This window comes from Xenopus tropicalis, chromosome 2 (genome assembly GCF_000004195.4).
Source record: "Xenopus tropicalis strain Nigerian chromosome 2, UCB_Xtro_10.0, whole genome shotgun sequence".
NCBI lineage: Eukaryota > Metazoa > Chordata > Amphibia > Anura > Pipidae > Xenopus > Xenopus tropicalis.
The window spans coordinates 70,110,333-70,133,212 of NC_030678.2; the positions used below are offsets into that span (position 1 = coordinate 70,110,333).

Consider the following 22,880-nt stretch of genomic DNA (forward strand, 5'->3'; position numbering starts at 1 on the left):
ACAACAGGCAGTGTGGCCCTAAGATTTTCATGACAGGCACAGTGTGGCTCCCAGTATTTCATGATAGGCCAGGTGTCCCCAGAGCACAGTGTTTCATAAAAGGCACAGTGGCAGCTACAGCAGAGCCTCCACTCCAGTGATTGATGATAGACAGCATAGCCTCCCAGCCTCTTGCAACATACACAGTGTGGCCCTAAATATTTCACAGCAGACATTGTGTAGGCCCCCAGTGTTTTCCAAGCAATAGGGCCCTAAGCATTTCACAACAGCCAGAGTGTGGCTCCCAGTATTGCATGATAGGCCATGTGTCCCCAGAGTTTTACAACAGGATCCATGTGGCCCCCAGAGTCTCGCAAAAAGAACAGTGTGGCCTCCAGCATCATAACCGGCCAGGTGGGTCCCCCCCAGCTTTTTATGGCACACACAGTACCTTGTACTTGAGGGTAACTAAGCTGCTAAATCTATATTGGTGGCAAAGCAACCATGTTGGGTTTATTTCATGATAACATTTTTCTTAAGCAGAGTTTGGATGAAAAACCAAATTATGAAAAAATCCCCAGGTCAAGCAATTTTTAAGATTCATTCTAAAAATTTTGCATGATACCTTTCCATTTAGTAAGGCAATAAGTGAATGTATTATAGGCTATAAACATCAGTTAAGCACAATCCATGTCTTTAACAGGTGTATTAAGAGCTTCAGTCTCTCCTCTGTATTTAAAGGGATACTGCCATGAATATTATAGTATACTTTTATATTTAAATTAAAACATTCACTCACCATTTAAAATGTTATTCTTGAACATGTATTTTTTAGCTGTAATATTGATGCTAAGCCAATGCATTGTGTCTGAGCTTTCAGAAAGAGCCAGCGCTACACTTTAGAACTGTTTTCAGGTAACCTATTGCTTCTCCTACTGCCATGTAACTGGAGTCCCAAGCTGGACTTGGATTTCTTACTATTGAGTGCTATTCTGATATCTACTGGGAGCTGCTATCTTGCTACCTTCCCATTGTTCTGCTGATCGGCTGCTGGGAGTAGGGTGATATCACTCCAACTTGCAGCTCAGCAGTAAAGTGTGACTGAAATTATCAAAGCACAGGTCACATGGCTGTAGCACCCTGGAAAATGAAGAATATAGCTAACCACATGTAAAATTCCAAAATTATATAAATAAAAATCTGCCTATTTAAAAAATAAATAAATAAATAACAATTTAATGCAGCATTCTGCCCTATTAACTGTGTTTTGAAAAAAAAAAAAAAAAAAATGTTTTCCCATGACAGTATCCCTATAAATGAAGGTGGTGTTTCCCTGTTCCTAGAGGGAGTTTGCCAGAATTATTCTGTGGGCAGGTGAAGAATTTCCAAGGAATTTGTCCTATCCAGTTTTTTTTCCCAATGTAATTCTGTCCAACAAGTTGATAATGTTGCAGGGAGTTCTTAATTCAATTTGTTGTCCATTTCACCAAAGCTACCCACATTTAAACTGGATTCCTTGTTTGTGCAGTATGTTTAGGTTTTAGGGGTTTTTTTTGTTTTTTTTTAGAACACACCATTAAAATATATTTAAAACAGAGAAGTACTGCCTCCTCATATGAGATGTTGCTTACTTCCCTTGCTTAAAAATGTCCTCCTTGTTTTAAATCATGAAAGGCAAAGAATACATCAAATACATTATTTCGGTGGTATATTATTTGGTTTTGTTACTCTGTCCATTAAAGTAAAGTAAAATCTGTCCATTTAAATTTCTGTTTCTGGTTCTCTTTGCAAAATACTATTAAAAATTTAAAGTAATTAAAATTAAAAGTGCCACTTTTAGTTCAAGTTGCAAAATAGATTTGGATGGATGGGTATTGTATTTGCCAAGATCCTCTATATGAGCACCTGGTTTTAAAAGATGCTGTAAGATTTGTGCACATTTAAAGGAGAAGGAAAGGTAAAAACTAAGAAAGCTTTATCAGAATGGTCTATGTAAATACAGCCATAAGCACTCACAGAAAAGCTGCACTGAGTCCTCTCTCAAAAGAAACACAGGATTTCTTGTCTCCTTTTTTGTAAACATGTTCTTGGGTAACAGACTTCCTTCCAGACTTCCTTAATTCCCAGGGCCAGAGTCTGTGCAGCTCTCTCCTATCTCCTGCTCCCCCCTCCTATAAGAATTCAAAAAATTCACCCCCCACCAACCCTTAGGAATGTGTGATCTGAGCTACAATGGTTAGAGCTGTAGCAAGAAGCTACTTAAAATGGCTGCTGTCTTAAACAGAGAAAGCTTCTAGGGCTCCTCACTCAGGTATGATAATGCTTTCTGCATAATAAATATAGTATTCTAAAAGGCACTAATGTGGCAAATCTATTGGTAATAAAATACCAAAATGACTTTCCTTCTCCTTTAACCAGATTATTTTATATTACCTCTGCTCGTCACCCACCACAGTAACCCAGTTCTTCCTGAGATCTCAAGTCTCCTCTCTCTATGTGACTGTTATTTACTGCAACACAGATCTTATTTCAGTTCTTTGGGGGAGACTTTTCAGACAGGTTCTTATGTCAGTATAATTGTTGCTCTCTTAAATTTAAATGTTCCTGTGGGCTGCTTGTATCTCTCGCCCGCAGTCTCTTCTTATCTGGCGCTATTTTTGATTGTACCTAGGACTTTCTTTGGTGCAAATAAAAGATCAATTTCAGTAGTTTCTTGCAAAGCCTTGTTTGCCAATATTTGTTTTCTTCCTAGGTTTTTAAGGTGAAGATACACTGAGCTACTAGTAGCAGCTACTTTTTCACGGCTACTAAGGCCCAGAAAATACCCTGCCCTAGACAATACAGAGAATTGCCTCTGCTAAAACAAACGTAGAGACAGTTATCATTAAATGATCAGCATTGCCTATTTTAGTAGCCGCAACAAGTAGCTGCTACTATTAGCTCTGTGTGACTTCACCCTTAATGAAACCATGGCTGATGCAGGAGCTTTAGTGCTGTGTAACCATCTAGAATCCATCTTGCCCCTAGAGAAGTAAATTATTTTTAGAAACATGACATGATCTGATAAAACTAAAGCATTTTACTGCTGCCCAAAAGGCAAATTGTGTTGAAGTAAAACCTCCGCAGAATCTACCGCCACCACTTCTAATTAGAAAGTTGAGGATTACAGTGTCAAGCACAGTTAAAACAGGTAATTAGGGATATTTCAATTAGCAGGGCAGGTGTACAGTGTTTACAGATTTATAAGATTTGTTTTACATCATTCATGACAGGCAGCACTTTCTTTAATACAAATCATTCAATTGCTCAATGCACACCTATTTAAACATCAGAGAAAAGAACGGCAGATAGTATGTTCAACATATAATGCCCTTTATATAATAGATGTTCACAGTTTCAATGCATAATATACATACCACCAATTGGCCTAAACACAGTGAAGCAGAAAAAGCAGACATGTATGGATTGTGAAATCCCCAATGTTTTGAAATCAAGTCCTTTGTCAAGGGAATTCTGATGTGCAGGCATTCTGTGTATGTTTAAATACCCATAAGACATGCCTTGTTTGGTACTGCAAGCATGTGAAAAAGGCAAGTGACATCCCTTCTTTCACTTCATTTATGCCAGAATCAGCATCAAAGACGTGCGTAAAAATTGTGAGAACGGTCGCATTTCAAAGTAAAAAGGAATGCATACTTTCTAATGAGCTCATAACATAGGTGCCACACAAAGATACTACACAAATCAACTTGGAATAAGCTTAAAAAACTGACAAACACCAATAATATTAACAATACACAGTGTATCTAATTCCAAAAATTGGGATCAAAACATTTATAACACAAAATAATACATTTAATTATCAGGAGGAATATATATATATATTTTTTTTTTTTTTTTAAAAAGAGGTATTCATTCCCATGGTTGAACATATGATATGTTTACTAAAGGTAAATCTCAAATGACAACAGATATTAGATACCCTCATATTATCATAATAAATATCCAAAGTGCAATAGTGTCAATAAAAGGTTAGTATGAGTACAAAAATATCACAAATACATCAATATTCAGTGATGAAAAATTCCCATTTACCAACTTAAAAAGTTGCTGATCACAGCAGTTCACCCAATATGTGTACTGTACAAATATATTATAAACAATAAATCAGAAATAAAAACATTTCCCAAATATATTCAAACAAGCAGAGGTCATAGTTTATATAAGAAGAGCTACCTGTAGCCTACAAAACCCATTTCAAAAAGAGAGAGTTCTTCTTTCATTCCCCTTGGTACTCCAGTGTCCAACTTAAAAACCACTTTAATTCTTATTGTTTAAGAAGTAATTCTCTATTCTCTAATTCTCACCTGATGTATCACAGCTAAGAAATGCCTAGCAACTGGTGACATCACTTTACCAAGTCTGATATCACCTCGATGTTCATCTATCAGTTTTGTTAAGGCCCGTGCACTTTCACCAGCATATAATTTGCCACAAGCGCACTTCCAAATGTATACAACAAAATCAGACTGTCAGTTTATATTGTCAGTCATTCTGATCTGATGGCCAGTTTTTGGATGGGCAAAGCTCTCACGCCGTATAACAAAATTACAATTGGTACACCTCCCACACATATTCATTCCCTTTGTTCCACTCAGCAAAGTTCCTTTCCTTACAGTCACGATCTGTTAAAATATCTTAATGAAACACTGGCATTTCTTACAGACTGATATAAGGTGTAGGTAACTGAACCCCCTATCATGGCCTATAAACGTGTCACAAATCTAAATGATCATTTGGCACATGCCCTGGAGAAACAACAGAGAAGCCAGGGGAACTTGGCTGAGTGGAACAAAAGGGTATGTATATGTGTGAGAGGTGTACCAATTGTAATTCTGTGATACAGAGTGAGAGCTTGTGCCCATCCAAACACTAGCCATCTGTTCAGAATGACTGACTATATAAATTGACAGCCTAATTTTGTTGTATACATTTTGAAGTGCACTTGTGGCAAATTATATGTTGGTGACAGTACACGGGCCATAATGAAACAGATAGATGAACATAAAAGTGATAGAGACTTGGTAAAGTGATGTCACCGGTTGCTATGCATTTCTTAGCTGAGAGACATCAGGTGAGGCAGTTACGGTTTATGGGCATTGACAGAATAAAGATTCTCAAGAGACGCGGAAATAGAGATTAAACAAAGAGAACTAGAGTGGATTTATAAATTGGACACTGGAGTACCAAGGGGAATGAACGAAGATGCAAAAAGAAAAAATTGGTTGTGCTATCCAAAGTTATGATAAAGTTAACTTGGAGTGCATATTCCTAAAAGCTGTGGCTTCGGCTGTAAAAAAAAAAGGAACTCACGATTCAGTAGGTGCAAAAAAACTGCCTCCATGCAGGTTTATTGGAGCAATCAGTAAGAAGGATACAGACGTTTCAGGAACATCTTGTTCCCTTTTTCAATGTAGCATTCCCTAACACCCACCCCAGGTGAACAGAATTTAAACTACAAGGTGAAAGTCCATGATCATACGAAATCTCGCGAGATCTCTGGCTGTTAGTGATGTCATTCATAGGTCATGTGATAAGGATCGCAGACAAAGCCTCGACCTGGTTACCAAGGCAACATCTAAGTGTTAAACAGTGCACAATTATTATAATGAAGAGAAAGAACTTTTTTGAAATGGGTTTCGTAGGCCCCGGGTAGCTCTTCTTATATAGACTATGACCTCTGTTTGTATATATTTGGGAAATGTTTTTAATTCAGATGCATTTATTATTGTTTTGAATATATTTGTATAGTACACATATTGGGTGAACTGCTGGGATCGGCAATTGATCCCAGACTTTCTACTTGGTGAATGGGACATTTTCATCATTAAATATCGGTTTCTATTTGTTGAACCAGCACTTTTACTATTATTATTGGTAACATATATTCATGTATGTATATGATATTTATGTACTCGTACGAACGTTTTATTGACACTATTGCACTTTGGATATTTATTATGATAATATGAGGGTATCTATATCGGCTGTCATTTGAGATTACCTTTTGTAGACACATCATATGTTCAACCACGGGAATGAAACTTTGGGAACTGTTATGATTCCCTTGTGGTAGAATACCACGGTCTTAAATTTTTTTTTTTTCTCCTGATAATTATGCTGGGTTGAAAAACCAAACATTCTGTTCTTCGACTTTGGCTTATTCTTCCGCTTTTTCTTCCTCTTCTTAGCGCTCCCCATTTTCTAAACGCTACTCCTCCTACAGTTTTAGAGGTACAACACCCAAACTCTCCACACTTCTTCGCCTTATAGCGGAGCAGGTTGCTTGTGCATTTCTAAGTGATCCCGTCCCCGTCTTTTTGTGGCGCCACTCCGAACACCCCAAATTTCCCATGGACTTTGACAAGGAAGATTTTTAAACTGCTGCCACACTTACAGCTTTGAAGCTACAACCCCCAAACTTGAATAACACAATAATGGGGTTACCCCCGAATGAAACAGCAACATTTGTTGGATGACCTCAAAATGGGAGGGGGCAACAACAGTCAAATTTCACCCACTGACTTTTATGGGAAAATTGAAACTGCTGCCAATCTTACAGCTTTCAGGCTACAATACCCTAACTTGAATCACAAAGTCATGGGGTCAGCCTGAAAGAAAATACGATGTTTGTTGGATTCCCAAAAGTGGGTGGAGCTGTGAACAGCCATTTAGATTTTAACTATTGATTTGGCAGAAATTTAACCTGCTCCCATTCTCACAGTAATAACACCAGGGTCCCCAAACTTTGCAGAGTTAGCCAGGTAACTGTGGTTGAAGGTTAGAAAAAGAGGGCGAAGCCACCAACGGCCAAACCAGATTTTGCCTATTGACTTTAAATGGGGAAATGCAACCTGCTGCCATTCTCACAGAATTAACACCAGGGCCCTCAAACGTTTCACAGTTGGTTACTAGGGGACGGCAGTTTTATTTTTGAAAAAATGGGCGGAGTCACCAACAGCCAATCAGATTTTACCTATTGAATTTTATTGGTTTGATGCCAGGGTTCCCAAACTTTGCAGAGTCAGCCACTGGGTGACTACGTACTCAAGGTTAGAAAAAGTGGAGCCACCAACAGCCAATCAGATTTTAACTATTGATTCTCAATGGGGAAATTCAACCATTCTCCCAGTATTAACACCAGGGTCACTAGGGGACTGCATTTTTAGGTTTTAAAAAGTGGGGGAGCCACCAACAGCCAATCACACCTCACCTATTGATTTTTTTTTTTCTTTAAATTTAAAATCCTGCCTCTCTCACACTACATAGTAACATAGTAAGTTGGGTTGAAAAAAGACATACATCCATTACGTTCAACCATAATGCCTATACAGTGGAGGAAATAATTATTTGACCCCTCACTGATTTTGTAAGTTTGTCCAATGACAAAGAAATGAAAAGTCTCAGAACAGTATCATTTCAATGGTAGCTTTATTTTAACAGTGGCAGATAGCACATCAAAAGGAAAATCGAAAAAATAACTTTAAATAAAAGATAGCAACTGATTTGCATTTCATTGAGTGAAATAAGTTTTTGAACCCCTACCAACCATTAAGAGTTCTGGCTCCCACAGAGTGGTTAGACACTTCTACTCAATTAGTCAACCTCATTAAGGACACCTGTCTTAACTAGTCACCTGTATAAAAGACACCTGTCCACAGAATCAATCAATCAAGCAGACTCCAAACTCTCCAACATGGGAAAGACCAAAGAGCTGTCCAAGGATGTCAGAGACAAAATTGTAGACCTGCACAAGGCTGGAATGGGCTACAAAACCATTAGCAAGAAGCTGGGAGAGAAGGTGACAACTGTTGGTGCGATTGTTCGAAAATGGAAGGAGCACAAAATGACCATCAATCGACCTCGCTCTGGGGCTCCACGCAAGATCTCACCTCGTGGGGTGTCAATGATTCTGAGAAAGGTGAAAAAGCATCCTAGAACTACACGGGAGGAGTTAGTTAATGACCTCAAATTAGCAGGGACCACAGTCACCAAGAAAACCATTGGAAACACATTACACCGCAATGGATTAAAATCCTGCAGGGCTCGCAAGGTCCCCCTGCTCAAGAAGGCACATGTGCAGGCCCGTCTGAAGTTTGCCAATGAACACCTGAATGATTCTGTGAGTGACTGGGAGAAGGTGCTGTGGTCTGATGAGAGCAAAATAGAGCTCTTTGGCATTAACTCAACTCGCTGTGTTTGGAGGAAGAAAAATGCTGCCTATGACCCCCAAAACACCGTCCCCACCGTCAAGCATGGGGGTGGAAACATTTTGCTTTGGGGGTGTTTTTCTGCTAAGGGCACAGGACAACTTATTCGCATTAACGGGAAAATGGACGGAGCCATGTATCGTGAAATCCTGAACGACAACCTCCTTCCCTCTGCCAGGAAACTGAAAATGGGTCGTGGATGGATGTTCCAGCACGACAATGACCCAAAACATACAGCAAAGGCAACAAAGGAGTGGCTCAAGAAGAAGCACATTAAGGTCATGGAGTGGCCTAGTCAGTCTCCGGACCTTAATCCAATAGAAAACCTATGGAGGGAGCTCAAGCTCAGAGTTGCACAGAGACAGCCTCGAAACCTTAGGGATTTAGAGATGATCTGCAAAGAGGAGTGGACCAACATTCCTCCTAAAATGTGCGCAAACTTGGTCATCAATTACAAGAAACGTTTGACCTCTGTGCTTGCAAACAAGGGTTTTTCCACTAAGTATTAAGTCTTTTTTTGTTAGAGGGTTCAAAAACTTATTTCACTCAATGAAATGCAAATCAGTTGCTATCTTTTATTTAAAGTTATTTTTTCGATTTTCCTTTTGATGTGCTATCTGCCACTGTTAAAATAAACCTACCATTGAAATGATACTGTTCTGAGACTTTTCATTTCTTTGTCATTGGACAAACTTACAAAATCAGTGAGGGGTCAAATAATTATTTCCTCCACTGTATATAATCTGCCTAACTTCTAGTTGATCCAGAGGAAGGTAAAAAACCCCATGTAAAGCCTCACTAATTTGCCGCAGAGGGGAAAAAATTTCTTCCTGACTCCAAGATGGCAATCGTACCAGTCCCTGGATCAACTTGTACTAAGAGCTATCTCCCATAAACCTTGACTATTTATGCCAGGGTGCCCAAACTTTGCACAGTCAGTTACTGGCTGACTACATATTCAGGGTTAGAACAGGTGGGCGGAGCCATCAACAGCCAATCCATTTCCATCCATTAAATTTCATTGGTTTAAATATAAACTGATGGCATTATTTAAGTATTAATTCCAGGGTTGTTAAACTTTCCAGAGTTACTCACTGGGTATTTGTCGTTCAAAGTTAGAAAAAAAGTGGGCAGAGCCACCAACAGCTAATCCCATTTCACCTATTTACTTTTAATGGTGAAGTGTAAAATGCTATGAGTTACTTATGCAATACTTTTTCTTTAAAATGCGACATTCTCATAATTTTTATGCACATCTTTAATGCTGATACTAGCTGAAATGACTTGACGGAAGTGGCGTCGCTTTCCTATTTCGCTCACTTGCAGTACCAAATGAGGCATGTCTTACAGTATTTAAACATACACAGAAAACCTGCACATCAGAATCCCCATAACAACGGACTGGTTTCCGAAACGTTGCAGTGTGCAGTGAGCAACTGAATGATTTGTATTGACATTCTGTTTTGCCTATGTGGGTTTGGGAAACAAATTCTCATTTGCACCCTTTCCTATATTAACACTTTCTTTAATGGTCTTATAAATTGTTGGTGCACATGAGTTCTCAAGCATTCCAAATAATAGATTCCATACTTGTATATTACATTATTACAATTATTTTCCAGGGGCATAAATAACAGTAAATACATATCTACAGTTTATATTTTCAAGTAACTTTGGGGCCACACTCTCAACCTTTTAAGCGCTGCTCATTTTCCATCTTTGCCTTCCGGATTGCTGTTTTATTATAGTGTTTATATTCATTAAATGCGGCTTCTGTCCCTGCGGATTGAATTCCTAAATGCTTTTTCTCCCTATTAACTTCTTTACGTCCGAGTTAAGCCACATAGGGTGATTCTTAACCCTTTTACATATACTTCTAAATTGAGAACAGTAATATTTTAAATGGCAAACATTTCTGCTGTGTGTTTTTAGCGAAAAACATAATGCCCCAATCTATGCTCTGAAGCTCTGCCCTTAAGAAGCTAAAATTTGCTTTTCTAAAACTCATGGTCTTTGTTGCCCCAGTGTGTATTTGTTTTTTGCACCACATATCAAAGGAAATAACATTATGGTTACTATTACCCAGAGGTTCAACCACATGCAACCAGCCAGGCTTATCTCTAAGCTGTGCTCTCGTTCATGCACACACATATTTTTAAGCCAATGCACACAACAAATCGCGGTGCACACAGAAAATTTCTTGTCATAACAAAATTTAGCTTTTCTTTCTGACCTCAGTCCACAAAATAATATTTTTGTGCACATAGTATCTAGTAGAATTAAGTCTAAAACAACTGGACTTTTCTGAGTTTTTCATCGAAGTTTTCCAACACTCATCCGAGTGGCTTCTTCAGTTCAAATGACTGGTAGGAACTCCCCGGCATTTAAACCCTTGAGGGTAGTACAGTCACAGACATCCAATCACAATGGTTCCAATGAACTTATTCAGTTAGGCTGAAACTGACAGGTGTAAGAAGGTATGATCCAGTCACAATGGTACCAGGATTCTCATTGATGCAGGTTAATCCTTCAAAGTACATGACTGGAAGTGTGAACATAGGTGCCAAGAACCAACCTCCTTCTTGAAGCTATCTAATGTTTATGGTATTTGCCAGTACAAACACTTCAGTACAGTACAAACTCTCAAAAAACATTTTTTCAAATATGTAGATGGGACCCTTTTCTCCTAATCTGAAAAGATAACCTCTTGTCTGTTTGAAGGGCCTGCTGGTAAATAAAACATCAGTTCTTTTTATGGTCCACTTATATATTTATACATATATATGGGTTGATTCACTAAAGTGCAATAAATTTTATCGCACTTTTTTTGTGTTAAAATAGACGCGACAATTAGCGTGCGATTCACAACAGTATTACCGCGTGCGTTAAGTCGCATATCGCATGCGTTAATTTGCGCGCAGAAATGAATACGAACGCATGATTCACAAACACTTAGGCGCGCTAAATATCGCATTAGTCTATGTGAAAATTAACACCTACTTCAGGCAGGCGATAATTATAGAAAAGTACAGCTAATGAGTTTTTGGCAATAAAATATGGACTTAGCAGTGTTATTTATTCAAGTATGTGTTTTTTTACGAAATTTTACTAAAGTATTGGCATGTATGGCTAACATTGCGTTCATATTTGCTACTATAGCGGTGAATATTTAGTCGCCACAATATGCTACTATAGCGGTGAATATCTAGTCGCCACAATATTCCTCTACTATAGCGGTGAATATTTAGTCGCACAAATACAATACTATGTATATTTTGGCGACTTTTTTGTCGCGACTTTGTAATCTCGTGACATGCGCGACTTGCGGCCATTTTTTTCCAGGAGGGTGGGGGCTTCTGCTCCTTCTGAAGACTTTCAAACATGGCACATGTGACTGCAAAACACCAGGGGGAAGTGCTGGACACGGTGGATTAAGGTCGTCTTATATTAAAAATTATGGTAGTGTAGAGAATAGTAGTCTAAGGCTAAATATATGATTTGTTTTTTTAACATTTACATCTCCTTTAAAAATCTGAGCCCTCTATTGTATAGATCGGGGAAAAAAAAAAAAATCTTTTTCTGTATTCTTTATAACCAAATTATCTCCATTACTTAGAGGAATAGTAACACCAAATTTTCTTCAATACTTATTTCCCCCCAAAATAGCTATAACGATAGGTAAAGCTTAGTTGTCCTTGAAATTTTTTTAAATCTTCAGCATCCTGTCCCAGTGCTTCGTATGTGAGCAAAGTTTAGGTGCAGCTGGGTAACATGCCGCCCTAGCCCTGGGCCTTTGTGGCATCGTCACATATTTGGGCCTGAGGTCATTGATGTAAAGCTGACTTCTGGTTCAGCACACAAAGGAATTCAAGCTGCTGTCACCTTACTGTTTTAAGAGAGTCTGTGTGCTATACTGGCATGCCTGCAGTCCACACTTATCACCCACTGAAAACATTTGGCACACATTAGGAAATGAAAAATACGACAGAGACTCCAAACAGTTGAGCAGCTAAAATCCTATATCGGGCAAGAATGGGACTACATTTCACTTTCAGAACTACTGCAACTGGCCTTCTCATTTCCCAAACATTAACAGAGTGCTGTTAAAAGAAGAGGTGATGCAACACAGTGAAAAACATGTCCCTGTCATAACTTTTTTAAATTGTGTTGCTTGCTTCAAATTAAAACTAGCATATATTTTCCAGAAAACAATAACCTCTCCGTATCATATATGTAGTCATTTTTCAATTAAAAAAAAGAGTTACAATGATTTGATAATTATTGCATTTATATGTTACATTCTTTATCATTTAATGTCCCTACTTTTTGGAAACATGATTCTCAGTGGATTTTGGTTAGCTATATACATTGAGATTATAATACTGTACCACCTACTATAAAGCTATTGAAAGTTACCTATGCGTTTTAATTCCTGTGGCCTTATGCTTATATGAACAGTAACTTCTAATATATATTACAGTCATATGAAAAAGTTTGGGAACCCCTCTCAGCCTGCATAATTATTTACTCCACTTTCAACAAAAAAAGATAAGTGATATGTCTTTCATTTCCGAGGAACATCTGAGTACTGAAAACAGTGTTTTCTGAACAAAGATTTTTAGTGAAGCAGTATGAAAAACTGGCTGTGCAAACATTTGGGTACCCTTGTAATTTTGCTAATTTAAATGCATGTAACAGCTCAATACTGATTACTGGCAACACCAAATTTGTTGGATTCGCTTGTTAAGCCTTGAACTTTATAGGCAGGTGTGTCCAATCATGACAAAAGGTATTTAAAGTGGCCAATTGCAAGTTGTGCTTCTGTTTGGCTCTCCTCTGAAAAGTGACACCATGGGATACACAAAGAAACTCTCAAAAAAAAAATCTGAAAACAAAGATTGTTCAGTATCATGGTTTAGGGGAAGGCTACAAAAAAAGCTATCTCAGAGGTTTAAACTGTCAATTTCAACTAGGGATGCACCAAACCTAGTTTTTAGTGTTCGGCCGTACCTCCAAATCCATCCCAAGGGATTCGGTCAAATACCAAACCGAATCCTAACTAGAATAAGCTAGGTACCAGAAGGGGTAAACATCGCTGCACGCAGCAAAACATTTTTCACTTCCGTGTTCACGCGGACATTTAACCCTTACCTAATATACCTAATTGGTATATGCTAATTAGGATTCCGATCCAGTTCAGCCAGGACCGTGGATTCAGCCGAATCTGAACCCTGCCGAATAACGAGCCGAATCCTGAATTCGGTGCATCCATAGTTTCAAATCCATAGTTTCAACTCTAAGGAATGTAATCAGGAAATGGAAGGGCACAGGCACAGTTGCTGTAAAACCCAGGTCTGGTAGGCCAAGAAAAATACAGGATTCCAAGAAAAACAACTGCTACCTACGGTCATCATGCTGTCGAGGGTCGGATGAATTTAACCCAATATCAACAAATTCTTCAGGATAATGTTCAAGCATCAGTCACAAAGTTCAAGTTACGCAGGGGTTGGATATTCCAACAAGACAATGACTCACACAGTTCGAAATCTACAAAGGAATTTATGCAGAGGGAGAAATGGCCGTCACAGTCCCCCGACTTGAATATCATCGAAAATCTATGGGATGATTTGAAGAAGGGTGTCCATGCTCGACAGCCATCAAATTTAACTGAACTGGAGAGAGTTTGTATGAATGAATGGCCAAAAATGCCGCCATCCAGAATCCAGACACCCGTCAAAGGCTATAGGAGGCATCTAGAGGCTGTTTCATTTGTAAAAGGAGCTCAACTAAGTAATGATGTAATATCTCAGTTGGGGTGCCAAAATTTATGCACCGGTCTAATTTTGTTATGATTAATATTTTCTGTTAATCCAATAAACTTTATATCACTGCTGAAATACTACTGTTTCCATAAAGCATGTTATATATTAAAAGGAAGTTTCTACTTTGGAGTTTTGTTTATCATTGGCTTGAGCTTTCAAAGAATTAAGAGTGGTCCCCAAACTTTTTCATATGGCTGTATGTATACCTTACATTATCCAATACATACACTTACATTTGAGTAATCTTTTTGTAAATTAAAAGTATTATATTAAAGTAAGGCTGCCAATAAACTAAACAAATTAATAATGAATGAATAATGAATTAATAATGGAGAAATTTCATACCACTCAGCTGAACTGAAGAAGCAGCTTGGATAAGTGGTGACATGTTTTTAGGATTACTCCAAAGTTTAGCTACTTTACATTTATCACTACTAGATCCTGTATATCAGAACCTGGATGAATTCAATTTTCATAGACATATAAAAAGTCAATGAAACCCTGATCTTTCATGCAAGACTTGAGATGAGATGGTACAGAGTACTGAATTTGTGATAATAATGAAATTTCTGAAGTACCTTTCTTTGTGTCAATGCCTATTCCATGTGGTGTTATTCTCCTTCCCAGTCTTTGATGGAGGCTTTTCTTTGCTGGAGGAAAACTTCCTACAGAATCAGCTTAGAAAAGAAAAATACTGTAAGGGCAGTGGCACACAAGGAGATTTGTTGCCTGCTGGTAATCTAAGCTACCAACAGCTCAAAATCTCTGAAACAAGAAAATAAAATTCTAAGCAACTTCCAATACGAATGTATTAAAAATTTTGGTTACTTTAAAAGCTATTTGTAAATGTAATTGCAACTGATAGCAGCATTTGCTTAACTCTTGGTTATAACTTTTTAAATCTGATTAATGCGGATGGAAGAGAAAGAAAATGCCTTCTGCATTTTTCCCACAACTCACTGGATTGCCTAATGTAAAATGTTTTACAATAACATTTCAGGCAATTTGCAGTTGGTTTTTATTTTTATGTTTTTGAATTATTTCGCTTTTTGTTCAGAAGCCAGTTCCCCAGTATGCGATTTCAATACCTATTTGGTCCAAACTACCATAGCAACCAAGGTTTGAATGATAAACTGGCTTATGAATAGGGAAGGGCCTGACTACAAAGATAAATAATAAGTTACAATAACAAAGTTACAAGTCTCATAGAGCAGTAGCTTTTTGGCTGGTTTGAATTTGAAAGTGGGCAGATAAAGGCCAATAATTCAAACTCTAGAAAAAAAACCTTCATTTTTTTAACTAAATATTTGCTATCATTTGGACTTATTGAAGTGGTTTTATTCATTTGGTATATAAGAGCATGATATTCTATAAAATACTAAAATTAAACAAAATGGCAGGAATAGTCCATGTATGACATAATGAATGCAACTTGCCTAAGAATACTAATGTGAACTACCCCTTGAATTAATATTAAAGTTCTAAATAAACACAAAACACATCTGGATGAACAACAGAAATTCCAACAAAAATTATATTTGGCTTATGTTGAAATCTTTTTTTAATTAGAACTGTTGCATTACCCAATGGGCTTTCATCTGTAGGTGTGGTACGCTTTCCAAGTCTTTGAGCCAAGCTTAGGCATATACTGGGTTTATCTGTTTAGAAATTGAACAAAGCACACATTAAATCATGGTGAACTTTTAGGACACCTAACAGGGGCACAAAAAAAGTCTGTTTTCAGTACTTTCAATAATATTGAAAATCCTCTAAAAATATATATTCCTTTATCAAACCACATCACATCTACGTTCAATGCTGTCTGAACAAATTAGACATTGACCTTGCATGGCATCATGAAAATTAGCTTTATCATATTAACTGCAGGGCTGTGGAGTCGGTAGATAAATTCTCCGACTTCTCAGTTTCTGATACTTCCGACTCCTCTGTTTTTAATATGCTAATGTATTTTATACAAAAAGCATGCTTCTTGGTCACTCAACATGTTCGTTTATGCACTGTGTGCATTGGGCTTTATTCTTATAGCAGAAGTAATTAATTATGACTGTTTGTGAATTGGGACATTTAAACTTCATTTTTTTTTTTTTTTATTCCCATTTAAATTTAGTAGGATTCGGAGTCGGTTCATTTTTTGCCGACTCCAACTCCAGGTACCCAAAATTGCCTCCGACTCCTCGACTCCGACTCCACAGCCCTGATTAACAGTATATATAAAAGATGATCTAAACCACAAAAAATGTAAAACTCTTCTAAGCTATTTTGAAATCTATATTAATTCTTTAGTTGCACATATCTAATATTCTACTTTTGGCATAGAGGCTCTGAGCTGCTATGCTGCCTAGCAACAAAAAGGTTAAATGAAGCTAACATTTGCAGATGACACACTCCCTCTCTTTTGAAAAATTTCAACTGAAAAAGGCATAGTTTATTGTCCATAATACTTAAAGGAAAAGGAAAGATACAATCACTGGGGGATGCTTAACATTTTGGCGCCCCCTCAGCGATAGTACCTTTCCTTCTCCTTTAAGTATTATGGACAATAAATCCTATACCTTTTTCACTTACTTTATACCCCAGGCTGGTGCATCTGTTAGGAGAAAACTACACTCGCCCAGGGTAGCTGTCTATCTTCACTATCTTCACTTGCACATGCGCAGTAGACTGAAAAGCTGGACTTTAACAAATAACTTTTTCACTCTACTGCGCATGTGCTGGAGCTGGAATTGCGAAGACAGACAAGAGAAGGAAGAGGATCATTCATTCACAGCTACACCGGGCTGGTGCATTTTCTTTTCTAACGGAAGAACCAACCCAAAGCATAAGGAAATGCGATAACAATCACCGGGAATTGCCTTACATTTTGGCACCCCCAGTGATTTTATCTTTCCTTTAGGGCTGTGGCACACGCTGAGATTAGTCGCCTGCGACAAATCTCCCTTGTCGCGGGCGACTAATCTCCCCGATATGACATCCCACCGGTGATTTACATTCTCAGTTCTCAGCCAAATCAGTTTGGCGAGATTCTTTAATACGTCACTTAACATTAAATTAACTATCTGTTGGTTAAGTATTCATTCTGGGATTCCTTTAAGAATGCTAAAAAATAATTTAAAACATTAAATGAACCCAACATTCATGCAGCTGGGTAACTCTCAAGTACATAGTACGGTTTTATTTCAAAAGAGAAAAAAAAAAAAAAAAAAATTTTAATTATTTCCTAAAATGGACTTTATGGGAAATGGCCTTTCTGTAAATCTGAGCATTTTGGATAAGGAGTATTTGGAAAAGGCATTCTATACCTGTATTATAAAAGTAATTGCTGATGGAGAAATTTTTCTCCTAAAATGCATTCTATGCAAAGCAATGTTAGAATTTAATTAAAAACCAACAGGCCCTAACTAAGCCCAAAAAACTATATAACAATTTAAAGATAGATAACAGTTATGTAGTTAAAAATATTACCACCTTTTGAATAGAACGAAACAGTGCGGACAATCATATTCCCTCCTGTAGTTGTCTGAATGGAGGAACCATCCACAGCATCTACAGGGATAAGAAACATAAGCCCATTATTAGACAGACTGCAAAATGTCCGTATTTCCAGAATGGTATAAAGCTTACAATAACTGAGGCAATCTCTCTCGCAAGGAAACCTCAAAAATTTCTACACGCACAAACTAACCCCCATGATCCATCCGCACTCAAATTAACACAAATTAGGTATTTTCTTCTGGATGCTGCAATTGGTTTGGTTTGCAGAATAACCGTGTGCGCTCCAATCCTCTCAATGACAGTTTATTACTAACAAAAGTTAGTGAATCCTTAGGATTATCACATAATTTGAAGGTGAATCAGAGTCAGGTGTTTTCAGTCAATGGAATGACAATCAGGTGTGAGTGAGAGAGCCTGCTGTTTAATTTAAAGAATAGGGATCCAGCAAAGCCTGATCACACATACAACACATTTGTGGATGTGTATCTTGACTTGAACAAAGGAGGTGTCTGGGGACCATTGAAAAAGAGTTGTTAATACCCATAAAGCTGGAAAAGGTCAATAAAGGGGTACAGTCACCCTTAATAGATCTCTGCTATCGCATGCGACTAACTACTCCAAAATAGCTTTCCACCGGCAACAATAGGAGTCACCAGTGGAAAGTCCCTCACATCGATTCGGTAATCTGAAGTCACGCAACTTCAAGCGACTTTGGAAAACGAAGTGATGCGAAGAGCTTTCCACTGCCGAATCCTATTGTTGCTGGTGGAAAACAATTTTGCAGTGGTTTGTAGCCCATGATAGCAAAGATCTATCGCAGGTGACTGCACCCCCTTAGAGACCTTTTCCAGCTTTATTAGCAACTCTTTTTCAAAGGTCCCCAGACACCTCCTTTGTTCAAGCCATGATACAAACTTGCCCACTGTTAGTAATACTTTTTGAATTATTTGCCACTTTCTTCTAACTTTTTGCAGCTTTCAAATGGGGATCACTGACCCCAGCAGCCAATAACTATTGCTCTTTGAGGCTACAATTTTATTGTTATTGTTACTTTACTTTACCAACCAGACAACTGCTGAAACTACAAATAAAGACCAATTAGAGAACTCTTGAAATCATACAAAAAGTTAACTCAAAACTCTATCTGCCAATCACATACATGCTTTGCTTTTTTTTTTCTTCTTTTGCACATATTTACACACTTCCATACACATATACACACATTTTAGGGGTGTACACACACAAGTATTTTTTTTTTTTTTTTTTTTTTAAGTACCTTATTTTGTCATTTTGTATTTTGTTTTTCCCCTAAAAACTATTTATTTTACAGCGTGACCACTGGATTAGGTTTTCTTATTCTAACCACGCTGTAAAATAATGTTATTTCATTGATTTGTGTAATTTTATTTCATTTTGTGATTTTTTTTGCAGTTTTACACTTGCATTGTTTTACCGTTTGGTACAGAAAGACGTCTTCACCTGTTTGTCAGAATGTGTACTTTTCAAAAATCTATGGTTTTCTGGGGGTCTCTGTACAGTTAGGGGGTCTTCTATAATATTATTTTTCTTCATTTTTTAGACATTTAGAAGCCTATATCTAAATTACATTAAAATGCTAGAATATTTTGAAAAAACAATATATTGTTTTCCCAGGTAAACTAAAAGTACCCAGTAGAAGTGCAAAATGTTCAAAAACAGTCTGGCAATAAAAGTTCCGCTTTGACCAAATCAGCAGGCAGTGAAAGGGTTAAATAGATGCTCAGCCCCTACTGTGTCAAAACATACACTTTTTCCTCACAACCCCCATTTATCTTGTCTGCTCCTTATAACGGAATAATTCTATCTACGCTATTTTTAATTTTTTTAGGGGTCTGTTCTATTTTTAAATTGTAGCTTATTAAAGGTTAAGTTTTAAAGGAAAACTACACCCCCAAACAATGTAGGTCTCTATAAAAATATATTGCATAAACCAGTTCATATGTAAAACCCTGCTTCATCAAAAGAAACCATTTTCATAAAATAAATAAATTTTAGTAGTATGTGCTATTGGGTTATTCTAAATAGAAAATTGCTATTTTAAGAATTAAGGGCCACCTCCATAGGATTCACAGTGCACACAAACAAGCCAAACCACATACACGCTAGGCCACATCAGCCAATTAATGGACAGAGTTCTGTCTTTTACTTCTATACTACTGCATTATGCATTATTTCCTGTCAGGTGATCTCTGAGGGAGCACAGAGCCCATCACTAAGTGGTGGATCAAGGGAATAGATGTGAAATGGCAATATTTACAGATATATATATATATATATATATATATATATATATATATATATATATATATATATATATATATATATTCCAGTTTGGCAAGATTCTTTAATAGGTCACTTAACATAATATAAACTATAGGTTAAATACTAATTTTGGGGGTATAATTTTCCTTTAACTTAAATTGTGACTATTCGTTTGCCCAAGGACTGATGTAGTAGTAGTGCCGTTTTTCATGAGTCTTTTTGTATGTAATGTGTGGTTTCAACTAATTCTACACTGTCTCTTACACTTGCACACTATTTTGTTCCATGACAACTGAAAACACACATAGGTGTGGGAGGTGCAACCATATCACTTTCTTATATCCAAATGCAGGGGTCTCCAATCTTTCTTACTCATGAGCCACAGTCAAATGTAAAAGGACTTAGAGAGCAACACAACCATCATAAGAGTTCAAGAAGGTGCCAAATAAGGGCCAAGATTGGCTATTAGAGCAACATCCAAGGGGTTGGTGAGGAACATATTGCTAATGAGCCACTGGTTGAAGATCACTGTCCTAATGTATGCAGATGTCACAATGCTGTGTTTAAAGCACCCAACAACTATAGCACTGGAGTTACAATGCAAGAACTTTAAAGGAGAAGGAAAGTCATTTTGGAATTTTACTGCCAATAGATTTGCCACATTAGCGCCAACTAGAACGCTATATTTCTTCAGCAGAAAGCTTTACTATACCCGAGTAAAGAGCCCTAGAAGTTTCCTCTGAAAGCAGCTGGCATTTTAGCTTGGTCGCTTCCCGCTGCAGTTATAGCCGTAGGAAGCTCAGATCACACATTCCTAAGGGTGGGGGAGGTGAGTTCTTATGCATTCTTATGGGAGTGGGGGGGATCAAAAGAAGGGAGAGGGAGGGAGGTGAGAACTGAGCAGACTTAAGCCCAAAACCTGAAGGAGCCCTAAAAAAAGAGGAAATCTGATACCAAAGAAAATGTTTACAAGAAAGGAGAAAAGAAATCCTGTGTTTTTGTTTTGATAGAGGACTGCAGCGTTTCTGTCAGTGCTTATTTACATATACCTTTCTGATAAAGCTTACTTAGTTTTTACCTTTCCTTCTCCTTTAAACTATAGAACTGAAATTCAAACAGACTGGTGACTGTGGGACAATATGCGATAATGCAGTAAGCTATGGCAACCAAAATTTTCTTCCAGCGATCTTATTGCAGCAAAATAAAAAAAAAAAACGATCAACTGATTGTGTTCCTGCCCAGATAGAAACTTGCCCACTGTTACCAAGTTCAAGTCCCCAGAGTAGAGCTGGGCGGTATGACCAAAAATTTATATCACTGTATTTTTCAAAATGATATCGGTGTCACGGTATTTGACGGTATTTTTTTTTCCATGCATACCCCATTTCCTAATAAATTAGAGAATAATTACTGCAGTATTGAAAATCAGAGTCAGGCAAGCGAAGGATCGGCAACAGAAAGTCGTAAGGTAAATCAGGCAGGCTTAGTTTCCCAGGCAAGGCCACTGACAACATAGCACAGGAGGAGGCGTTTGATAGCTTTAAATACCCCCCATGCATGCGCAGAACCGGCGCCGTCAGCGCGTCACGGACGTGCACGCTTTGACATGTACGTGCGCTTTGACGCACGCACACCTGGACGGCGCGTGAGACCGGACTGCACGGGTGAGTACCCTGAAACCCCGGTATTGCGGTATCTGAAAAATGAATATAGTTTTAAAAAAAAAAAAACACCGGTATTCGGTATTAAACGGTATATCGCCCAGCCCTACCACAGAGTCATATTCCTACTAGCCAGTTCGCTTGCAGCATCTATAGATAAAAAGATGCTGGAATCAGACAGGCATGTAAGAGGGTGGGAGCTGTAGGCAAAGTTAAGACTAGTGTAGGATTAACTTTTAAATGAACTTCCAAGCTGTGGAATGCCATGTAAAAAAAAAAAAAAGCCCACCATTTCCACATAGAGTAATACCACTTTACCAGCAAGGCAATGTTCTTCTCCCTTCTGCCTTTTCAGTTTTATTTCTTCCAAGGTTTTAATATGAAAGTTCAAAGAAGCATCTGCAGTAAAAATAAGAAAAAATCCCAATTATTGTTTTTCAATGGGATTATACAAGCTTTATGCCTGGCCACTAATGTTAACTTAAGCTGGCCATACACGGGCAGATCGGTTCGCTTGGCAATGTCGCCAAGCGAGCAGATCTTCCCCCGATATCCCCACCTACGGGTGGGCAATATCGGGTAGCAAGTAGGTTAAAAAAAAATCAATCCAATCGTTTGGCCCTGGGGCCAAACGATCAAATTACACTTGCGGCCATGGGGCAGTCTGTTCGGGGACCGCATCAACGAGCCGATGCGGTCCCCGATCCGACTGGATTTTCTAACCTGGCCGATTTTCTAACCTGGCAGAAATGCTCCCTTACGCACCTCAGTAAAACTGCACTTACAAGTACCGCTTCCCCCACTGTTTGGCTGCACAAAGCAGAGCTGAGAGGGGAGTCAGTGCAGTTTTACTGAGGTGCATAAGGGAGCGGATCTGCTCTTTTCAGCCTGGAAAAGAAAACAGGCGGAGAGCAGCCGAGCCAATGCTCCATGTGCCCTCAGCCTTAAGGTGCCTATAGCACAGGGGTCCCCAACCTTCCTTACTTGTTAGCCACAGTCTAGTGTAAAAAGACTTGGAGATCAACACAAGCATCATAAAAGTTCAAGAAGGTGCCAAATAAGGGCTAAGATTGGCTATTAGGTAGCCTCTATGCACACTATCAGCTTACAAAACATCTTGTTTTTATTTAACCAAAACTTGCCACCAAGTCAAGAATTCAAAAATAACTACCTGGTTTGAGGGCACTGAAAGCAACACCCAAGGGGTTGGTGAGCAACATGTTGCTCACGAGCCCCTATTTGGGGATCAACATGAAAAGTACCCTTATTGGGCACAACATGAAAGTACCTTTATTGGGAAGAAGGTCACACACATGTTTTAGGACACAAATCTT

General features: G+C 38.1%; 1 protein-coding gene across 8 annotated transcripts in view; it reads right to left on the bottom strand.

Annotated features, from left to right (window-relative positions):
• zc3h11a (zinc finger CCCH-type containing 11A) overlaps positions 1–22,880 on the bottom strand; it is a 68,332-nt gene that overhangs the window by 19,778 nt on the left and 25,674 nt on the right. For 7 of the 8 annotated variants that reach the window (XM_004910686.4, XM_004910688.4, XM_004910684.4 and 4 more), the window contains exons 9-12: positions 21,865–21,945; positions 17,558–17,635; positions 15,655–15,729; positions 14,650–14,748 (exon numbers count right to left, since the gene is read on the bottom strand). In XM_004910686.4, the coding sequence (XP_004910743.1) occupies positions 14,650–14,748; positions 15,655–15,729; positions 17,558–17,635; positions 21,865–21,945 (333 nt within the window). The remainder of the gene's footprint in view (positions 1–14,649; positions 14,749–15,654; positions 15,730–17,557; positions 17,636–21,864; positions 21,946–22,880) is intronic. The other variant, XM_012970664.3, reaches the window with a different exon arrangement.